Consider the following 9,999-nt stretch of genomic DNA (forward strand, 5'->3'; position numbering starts at 1 on the left):
GCTGCTGACCGGTGATCCTCAAGCCGTGTCCCACCAGCGTCCAACCCGCGACATCTCACCCCTGTCCCTGTCCCCGTCCCTGTCCCTCCGCAGCGAGGGGAGCAGAGCTCTGCCGAGCTTTCCACGGCTCCTGAGCTGCTCCACAAATCCCTCCCCGGCTCCATCACCCGGCAGAGCTGGAGCAGCAAATCCTGGGCTGCAGATGCCACCTGCTGGGAGCGGGGCTGGTGTCGCGGGCTCGAACCCCGAGACCCCACAGCCCCACTATGCAGAACCCCTAAAATCTCACGGTTCTGCCCACCGTGGGATCCCACCCCGCAGCCTCAACATCTCCCTCCCTCAAAATCTCACAACTGCACTGCGTGGATACCCCAAAACTTCCCCAGTCCCACCACCCCAAGCCCCTGGCTCGGCAGTGCCACACAACAGCCCCTTAGGGTTGGGACTCCAGCGAGGGCCAGACAGATCCTGTGCTCTCTCAGAAGCCGCAGCCTGGCCAAAACACTGGACCTGAACCGAGCCGCAGGTGGGATTCTCGGGTCCTAAAAATCGAGATTCCACTTCTTAACCCCCCAAACCTCCCCGGCACCCTCCAGCATGCAAGCAGCAAGGTCTGTGAGAAACACCCAAGCTGAGAGTGTTCTGCCAAAATGGAACATTCCGGTTCCTTTGGGGCTACTGCAACTTGAAGCAGCTCCCGGGATTTCACTGGGAATACCCTTTTTTCCTCTTTTCGGGGGACTCAAACTCTCCCCAGCTCTTTTTTTTTTTTTTTTTTTTTTTTTTTCTCTTTTAAAACCTAAATAAATAAGCCGGCTTTTGAGCTGATATTTTAAAACTCGGGGGTGCCGTGGGGCTGAGAGAGGGATCAGAAGCCTGGGGGTGGAGGGGAGAAGGAAGGATGGGGGGGTTCCCGGAATGAGGGGGGGTTCCCGGAATGAGGGGGGGGGTTCCCAGAATGAGGGGGAGGTTCCCGGAATCGGTGATCCAGTCCTGCCGCTTTCCCCGGCCACGCCCCATCACCTTATATGAACAAACCACGCCCACCCACCTTGGCAGACAGCGCCCCGCCCCCTGCCGGCCCCGCCCCTCAGCCCTCGCTCCCCTCCGCGTTTGCGCCGCGCGATGTCCCTTGTCCCCCCTCGGCCGCCGTCGGCGCCGCGGCGCGCGCGAGGGGCGGGGCCGGCGGGTAGGGAAGATGGCGGAGGCGTCGCCGCAGCCGGGCCGGTTCTTCTGCCACTGCTGTTCGGCCGAGATCGCCCCGCGCCTGCCCGTGAGCGGGGGACCAGGGAGGGTCGCCGGGGAGGGCCGGGAGCGCGGGCAAGGCCGGGCGGGGGCTGCGAGGGGGCGGGCACGTGGGGGCGAGGCCTGAGGGGCCCAGGGGGCCTGAGCGGCGGGGAGGCGGGGGGGGGGGCCCGTGGGGCTCCACCCGCGGCACCGGCGCTCGGGGGCGTTGAGAGGGGCTGCGGGAGGTGTCCGTGGCGAGAGAACGGGGCTGCGGCGACGAGGGGAGAGGGTGTGCGGAGGGAACGGGCCAGCCTGGCCGAGGGGCAGCAGCTGGGCGAGCCGCGGGGGCGGGAGGGGCGCTCGGCCCTGTTCGGCCCGAACGGGGAGGCCCGCGGCGGTTCGAGCGCTCCGCCCCGCGGGGAACGGCCGGGCCCCGCCGCGGAGCCGGTCTGGGGTGGGAGCCCGTCCCGGGTCCCGCTCTGACACCCCCAGCCTGAGCAGCCTGACCCCATCCGGTTCCACGTGAAGCGCCGCGGGGCGGTGAGGGTTTCTCGGTTGTTTTTGAAGAGGGTTTAATGAATGCCACAAAAGCCCCGCGGTGGTGGTGGCTGGGGCGCAGGGAGGTGCACGGTAGTACGAATATAGAAGTGCTGTGTCGGCACCTGGGCAGGTGCTTTAGCCACACACCAAAATCCGGTGTGGGTGGAAAAGGAGTGTGGGCTGTTGGAGAGGACCTGGTGGATCACTTGCTTCCCTGCTCGGCTTCCTGAGGTGTTAAATGTGATTTGGAGAGTCTTGCTGGTCTCTATCCTGACGCTTTTCACAGCACGTTGTCCCAAAAGTCATTGCTGGTTGCTGGCACTCAACTTGAAAAGCCTCTGAGGACAAGCAGAGCTGTCCCTGCCGGGGGTTGTTGGTTTGTGACGCATGGTTTGTCCTTTTGCCCTCTCTTTTGGGCCAGGGTGGGCCATGCTCGTGTGTCAGAGTGAGGACAAGCCCCTGACCGTGCTCCTGCTGAGCACACATGGGCTGTGGGCAGGAGCCAGGAGGTAACCCAGAAAAATCTGTTGTTTATTTCTGTTGAAACAGCCCGTGCTGGGCCGTGCTCACATCTGGTTGTGTGCGCTTGGCTGGGTGCACCTGGCCGTGCCAGCTGGGCGCTCCTGGCCAGGCTGGGAGTGGCCTCTGTGTTTGGGGGCTCAGGGCTGTGGGTTCATGAGCTCGTTTTGGGGATCCACATTCACTCAGGTTCCACCCGGGTTTCATTCACCATCTGCAGGCGCAGTAACCAGAGCTGCCAAAGGAGGGACTCAAACAGCCCGAGAAACAACAAACTTTGACATTTGTGCTGTTCTAGCTGCAGAGGAATGTGCTGATCTCTGTGCTGGGAGCTGGCTGTGAGCACACAGACACACACACAACACACAGCAGCTCCCTGGAGCAGGGTGCTCAGGCCATGGTCATTCAGCCCCACGTCACTTGTGTCCCCACCAGTTTGTGCTGGTGGGAAGCAGCACAGAGGGGGTTTGATGAGCAGGGGGTTTCATGGGCCGTGGATCCCTGTGCTCACACAGGAGTCCCTGAGCTCAGACCTGGTGTCAGTGGTGCAGAGATGGTTGTTCCACGGCAGCAGATGGGGAATCCTGCGTGGGAGAAGGAGCAGCCACCTCTCCCAGCCTGTTCCTGAGCCTCAGAGCTCCTGTATCTCCCTGGGCAGATGGGGCACTTGCAGTGGTTCTAAGCTGTGCTCCTTCCCTGGGGCTGCAGGGGCCAGACGAGAGACCCCAAGGGCCTTATCAACAGCCTCAGCTCCTTGGGGGAATCCCTCAGTCTGGCCGAGGGCTGTGCCAATTCCAATGCAGCAGCAAGAGGAAGTGGCATTATTTTTAGAAGCTCTTAAATGCCTTCTGTGCTGAGCCCAGCTCTGCCAGCACAGGGGTTTGGGGTGGTGTGTGCCCGCCGTGGGGCAGGGGATGGGATTGGCTCAGTGCTGCTTCTTGAGCACTGGAAAGTGGAACAGTTCCCTTTCAGGGTCTCCAGTGTTCTGCTCTGCTCAGGACAGGGTGGTCGTAGGGGGTGAATTCCTCACAAACCACAGGAATGGTGAGGAGGTGGCTGTCACAGGCGCTGCGCACTGAGCCTGTCTGTCCTGGCATGCTCAGTGCCCAGGGGACTGGGGTTGGCAGCACGTTTCTGTAGTGAGCTCTGGGTGTGGGAGTGAGAGGTCCTGGCTGCAGAGTGACCCGCTGTGTCCCCATGTGCTGTGACCCCCCAGGCTGTGTTAGTGACAGGGACCAGTCAGCCTTCCTGAGCACCACGACCTTGCCGAGTCCCTGCTGCCATTCCCACACTGTTTTCTGCTCCCCAAACACGCAGCTGGGCCGAAGTTTGAGGGCTGCTGCACAGGAAGCATTGGGGGTTTCACTTTCACTTCACTGGAACTGCATCAGCAGGTAGCTAATGCTGCATCTGTACTGGAGATTAATCAGCATCACCCTCATAATTCTTAAGCTGAGCTCCCAAAGGCTCAGGCCCAGCTCTGGCCTCACTGGCTCAGGAAGCCAAAGGCTGGGGTTTGGGGTCGCTCTGGGACTGTGGCACGTGCTGGGGATGGCAGACTGTGGCACCCTCCCACCCTGTCACACCCTGCAGCTCTGAGGTACCACTTCCTGCTCTCACCTGGTGTGTCTTCTCCTGCAGGACTACATCTGCCCACGGTGTGAGTCTGGTTTTATTGAAGAGCTTCCTGAGGAGCCAAGGTAATGTGCTACCCCAGGGGCTGGTGCTCCGGCAAGCCCAGGTCTCTTTGCTCTCTTCCTAGTCCAAAAGCAATGTTTGATATAAAACACACCATTTCTATTGCTTCTGCCCCAGTTTTGGCTCATCTTCCCTCACTTTTGGAACGCAGTGCTTTGTTGGCAAAGTGAGCATCCACAGGCCAATCTGCCACGGCAATGCTGAGGGGCGGGGCGGGAATGGTTTGATTCCAAACAAACATAAAGAAGTGGGAGGGAGGCTTTCCCTGTGCTGTGTGGTAGCTCTGACCTGATCTGAGTCATCAGGGCAGAGATAACCCCAGAGAGAGGGATCTGGGAATGGCGAGCGCACGGACACCTCATATAAGTAGTGACTGTGTTGGGGATGAACAGCAAAATGTTGTGGCTGAGACTTTGGACTCTGCCCTGGGGCAGTGAGGTCTGCGTTTCTGTGCTGCTCTGCTGCCGCTGGTGGCAGAAGCAGCAGAAATGTCTTAAAATGTTTCAGTTGTTTTTGTGGGGCCCCAGCTGTGACCGGCTCCAGGACGGGCTGTGGGCAGTGCAGGGGCCAGGGACAATGGGTGTTCCTGCCTGCTGATTTTGGTGGTCTGCATGGCCTGGGGCTTCTGCACTGAGCAGGTGATGTTTGGTTTGGTTCCTGGAGCCTGGAAATCCATCCTGACTGTTTTGGTGATTCCTTGTGACCTTGGGAGAGTCACGCATCGTTGCTGAATCTCAGTGGTTTCGGTACCGTGAATGCACAGCCTGGTTCTGAGCAGGAAATGTTCCTGCAGCTCTGAAAGCAGAAGTCTGACAACATTTAGAGTTTTCTCAGTATCCTGAGCCATTGGGTTACGTGCCTCTGCAGTAGAGAAGTTTCTTTGATTCAAGATTAGACTTACGTGTCTTGGGGTCACAGCGATCAGCGTTCGTGCCTTAAGTCTTCCTGGTGCTCCGGAGGATTAGCTGATGTGTTTTACATGGATTGTGGGGGAAATCCTCGCTTGACATCATGGTTCAGGCACTTCTCTGCAGCCTCATGAGATCTAATAGGGTGGGGAGAAATGGGTGAGGATGTGGGAAAATGAAAGGCTCACGGAGGGAAAATTGATGCAGGCAATCAGAAAATGAGCAGCTGAGGGAGGACCAGGTTCTGCTGAGCTGCCTCTGCCCTGGGATGGGAGCAGGGCAGAAAAGCCTTGGAAGCTGCTGTGAGAAGATTACCAGTGCTCTTCATTCCCCATAGGAATCCTGACAATGAGACCAGCTCCTCTACGTCAGCCCCTGATCAGAGCAGGCATCCTTTTGAGGTGAGCAACTCCTTTCTCTCTTCCAGCACCTTCTGAAGCTTTGCTGTTGGATTGTGTATTTTTCCAACAGTGCGTTGTTTAAACGTTCCCCAGATCACGGCAGAATTTGGAAAGGAGGAATTAATATCCTCCACATGCTGCTCCTGAAATCTCCGCGTGCCATATTTTTGCTGCGTGTGTTATGTAGGACCATCGCTCGTAGCCGACTCCCGTTGTGAGGGGGCTCAGCGGGATTTGGAGAGCAGGATTTGGGTGTGTTGCTATGCAGTAGCCTCAGCTCGGAAGCAGCAGTGACACACCAAAGAGAAACCGGGGAACTGGGATTATTTCTGCCTTCTTGTGCAGTTCCGGTGTCTGTTCCTCACTGAGCTGCTGCCAAGGGCACTGGTCCCAGTGCCACCCCAGCTGTGGGAGCCAAGGGATGTTCCTCCTCTTGTCACACTCTGTTCTCTGCATTCCCTCTCTCCCTCGCAGAATGTGGATCAGCACTTGTTCACCTTGCCCCAGAGCTACGGCCAGTTTGCTTTCGGGTTCTTTGACGACAGCTTTGAGTTTCCCTTCGCGTCCAGCGTGCAGCCCGAAGACAACCGGGACTCGGAGAACCGGCGGGAGCGCGAGCACCAGTCCCGGCACCGCTACGGCGCCAGGCAGCCCCGCGCCCGCCTGGCCACGCGCCGAGCCTCGGGCAGGCACGAGGGTGTCCCCACGCTGGAAGGGTGAGAACCACTCTGGGACCTAAGGAAGGAACCCTGCTGTTGCTCACCTTTTCTCCTGGTTTATGGGAACAGCATCCCAAAGCTCTCCAGCACGGCCGTGGGTGCCGTGTGTGTCCCACCTGAGCCTGTTGGCAGCTCCTGCTCAGGGTCTCTTGGGGATGTTTCGGCTGAGAGGTGACATGGACTGTGGTTGGGAGTTTGTCCTGTAGTGGGGAAATATTCCCTGGTTATTGCAAGGTGTTGCAAAAATGTTGTACTTGCTGTAAGGGGAAACAGAAGAGGACAGTGTTCATGTAAGTGTACTCGCCATCATGTCAGGAATTGTCCTCTTATGAGTCAAATACTGAAACTTTATCAGTGACTGATCACTCCATGAGCTGCCATTGCAATTGCTGGAGGGTATTTTAAATTGCCTCCAACAATGTGACAGTATTCAGCTTTTTCAGCCTCTCCCTCCACGCTGGGGTGCTGGGCTGGGAGCCAGCAAACTTTAATTCTTACACAATCCTGGTTTTCTTGTCTTTCAGAATTATCCAGCAGCTGGTCAATGGAATTATTGCACCGACTACAATTCCAAACCTAGGCCTGGGCCCTTGGTGAGTTGGAGGATGTGCTGCTCTCTCTGACAGTGTCTCGTTGGTGCTCCAGGATGAACTCACTTGCTGTCCTTGCTCTTCAGGGGAGTCCTGCACTCAAATCCGATGGACTACGCCTGGGGTGCCAACGGCCTGGATGCGATTATCACACAGGTAAAACCGGGATTCACCGCACTCTCCATCCTCCTGTGTGGTGCTGCAGCAGGGGCAGCACCTGTGGTGGTTCAGGGAACGCGGGGACTGGAATGGGAAAGGGTTCACAGTGCAGGGTCCAAGTGCCCTGGCTCAGGAAACGAGTGGATTCTGTGTGCTGCTGGGCTCACCTCTCTCTTCTGCCTGCCTGGCCGGTTGTTTTTGCAGTTACTGAATCAGTTTGAAAACACTGGACCGCCGCCAGCGGACAAAGAGAAGATCCAGGCCCTCCCCACCATACAGATCACACAGGAGCACGTAGGTACGTGTCTGCTCCATGGAGTCGTGCACAGAGCGCTCCCTGGAAGCTCTGTGTAATGTTTTCTTGGGACTTGAATTTCGTCTGCTTGCACCTTTGAGGCATAAAACATTTCAAAGTGGGCAGAGAGCTGAAGGGGCTCTGTTACACTCACACACAAAAAAGAGCAGTGTAGGCTGGATGGATTTGCCCTGGGGAGGTTGTGAGAAGTTCAGTGTGGATAGAAATGGAAAAGTGGAAGGGGAGGATGAGGCATACCCAGGGCAGGGGGAGGTGGGGTGATGGTGTGGGGACTGCAGAGCACCGAGCTTTCCTCCTGACAGGGGTGGAGCGCTGGTGGGGAAGGGGAAAGTGGGATGATGACTCGTGAGTCGGGGGCTTTGCGTTTCGTCCTCTCCTTTGCTCTGCTCAGCTGGGCTCTTGGCTTTCCCTGTGCGCTGCAGATTCCGGGTTGGAGTGCCCTGTGTGTAAGGAAGACTACACAGTCGGGGAGAACGTGCGGCAGTTACCGTGCAATCACCTGTTCCACGACGGCTGCATCGTCCCCTGGCTGGAGCAGGTGAGTGTGGGGCGGTGCCTGGGGTGTGCAGCACTGGGGGCTTTGTCTGGTCCTGCTCCCTTCTGTAAATATTTTCCTACCTCCATGATGAGGCCTGAGCACGAGCAGCCTGTGGTCAGAGGATGGAGTGTCATCCCAGCCCATTCCTCGAGTGCTGCTCCCCTACTGTGTTTCTAATCCCGTTTCCCGTATTTCTTGTCTTGTTTTGTTTTCTTGTCTGCTCCCCAAAGCATGACACGTGTCCCGTCTGCCGGAAAAGTTTAAGTGGACAAAACACTGCCACAAACCCCCCAGGACTCACAGGGATGAACTTCTCGTCATCCTCCTCCTCCTCCTCTTCCTCCAGCTCACCAAGTAATGAAAACTCATCGAACAACTCATGAATCTTAACGCATCCTCTGTCCCCGGGGCCCTTCCACTGTTCCCCCTCCCTCCCTGGCCACCGTGAGCAGCCAAAGGGGCTTCCAGAGCAGAGCGAGGGGAGGGGACGAGGCAGGAGCAGCACCCCCAGAATTTCCTTTTGATTTCTGAAGACACGGAGACTCTGGGTCCTTCAGAGATGAGAAGCCTCAAGTTCTGTGATGAAAAAGGGGGGAAAGAGCTCTGTCTGTCAATAAAAACATCCTCTTTGCGTGGACTTTACCCATTGCAGTGCGAGGCTGCTGCGCTCCCCGGCTGGGAACCCCGAGGTGCTGAGCGAGTGGTTGAATCCCGAATGGAAAGGTTGTTTGTATGGGTTTGAATTTGAGATCCCTTTCTTTTATTTCTTTTGCTCCTCCTCCCCTTGGATACTATCTTTTCTGCTTTGGAGATTGAAGTCTAAAATGGAAGCATAAGGATGCTGCCTCCCCCCAGGATCGCCAGCTGGGGAGGACCGATAGCTGTCACTGAAACAGGAACTCTCAAGTAGACCCCGGGATCCTTCCCTGTCCCATCTCGAGTCCCATTTATTTCTCTTTATAACCTCGCCCGCTGATACTCAACACTGAAAGGGGTTTTTATAATCTTAAATTATTACTGTTGTCAATAAATGGACATTTTAGCTCTGCGAGCCGTTATGCATGATTTGAGGAAAGCCTACACAGGGGTAAGCTCTGAGGCCACCAAGCTGTCCTGCCTTCCCCGGGCAGGCTGGGCCTCTCTGAGCCCTCCTGCGTGCTGGAAGTTCCAGTGGGAGCCACTGCCAGCCTGTGGATCACTGCACAGGTAGCCAAGGATCGCAGCTGGAAGCATCCTCGCCTGGTGTTTTCTATTTTTTACACCTCCTTCCCCTTACGGTCCTGCCCCCCTCGCAGCCGGGGCAGGCTGTTCTGCTGGGCCGACACAGGACTGGGTGTGCAGCAGAACAAGGACCAGTGAATCTCATTGTGACCGAGTAACTACCAGGAAAACAACATTTTGGACGAAAAAAAAAAATGTATTGCAAAGCTGCTTAAAATAGAGCTGATTAAAACAAGGAGAGAGGGACAAATATCCAGGTATGTTTGTGACTCAGTTTCTGTGATTGAGCTGGAGCTCAGAGAATGACAAGAATGTCACTGGAGCAGGCAGTGACTCCCTGCCGTGTCCCTGCTTCCTGGGCCCTGAGGCGTGAGAGGAGGAGCTCTCACCATCCATCACTGTCACTGGAACCCCCTTCCCCTCACAGGGACTTGGGGTGATCAGGAGGTCTCCTAAAGGGCTGGGGGTCCGTGATGGTGCCACATGTTGGGACTGCTCTGTGGCAGACCAGAGCAGACGAGGGAGAACCTGCCCCCATGGGAGCTGCCAGGGAAGTGGGTGGAGGGCTTGGCAGTTTGAGGGAGTTCTCTGCCTCTCCCTTGGCTTTTGGGGCCCTGGGAGTCGGCTGGGGCTGCTGGGGGAGCTGCTGGTTCCAGCAGAGCTTGGGTGCCTCTTTTAAAACAGCATCACCCCAGGACCTGGCCCTTCCATCTCTGAGAAGAGATTAACCTCATGTAGGAGGGAGAAGGATGGTTTGGCCTTTCTTGAGTCATTTCAGAACACAAGAAGTTGGTTTGTTGGAGAAAGTGTCACCAGCTGTGCCAGGGCCAGGGGCTGGCAGGGAGCGACTTGCCCGGACTGTTTTTCCTCCTTGGCTTGGCCGGGCAGCGTGGCGGCGCCTTTCATCTCACAGGAGGGTTTATCTCAGGACTGGTGTGTCGGGGTTAATGGCTCATCCTCTGCCAGGGGTTTGAGCCAGAAGCCTGGGCTGGGGAGGTGGGTGGCAGCAGGAAGGTCCTGGCTGAACCTGCACGTGTCCATCAGCTGACCCGGCACCAAGGGAAGGTTTTGCTGTTTAGTTGCCGAAACAAGAGACCTGGAAAAACCTTCCTTCTCCCACTGTGTTTCAGCTGTGACGGGGGGTTCCTGGCTTCCCCCAGGTG

The 9,999-nt window shown here is 57.0% G+C and overlaps 1 protein-coding gene across 1 annotated transcript; it reads left to right on the forward strand.

Annotated features, from left to right (window-relative positions):
• Window positions 1-1,152: 1,152 nt before the first annotated feature.
• RNF126 (ring finger protein 126) lies at window positions 1,153-9,079 on the forward strand. Its single transcript, XM_040086642.1, has 9 exons — window positions 1,153-1,273; window positions 3,928-3,986; window positions 5,230-5,293; window positions 5,768-6,009; window positions 6,537-6,605; window positions 6,689-6,758; window positions 6,966-7,059; window positions 7,500-7,615; window positions 7,846-9,079. The coding sequence occupies exons 1-9, from the start codon at window positions 1,199-1,201 to the stop codon at window positions 7,996-7,998; spliced, it is 942 nt and encodes a 313-aa protein (XP_039942576.1). The 5' UTR covers window positions 1,153-1,198; the 3' UTR covers window positions 7,999-9,079.
• Window positions 9,080-9,999: the final 920 nt, after the last annotated feature.

This window comes from Hirundo rustica, chromosome 26, assembly GCF_015227805.2.
Source record: "Hirundo rustica isolate bHirRus1 chromosome 26, bHirRus1.pri.v3, whole genome shotgun sequence".
Taxonomy (NCBI): domain Eukaryota; kingdom Metazoa; phylum Chordata; class Aves; order Passeriformes; family Hirundinidae; genus Hirundo; species Hirundo rustica.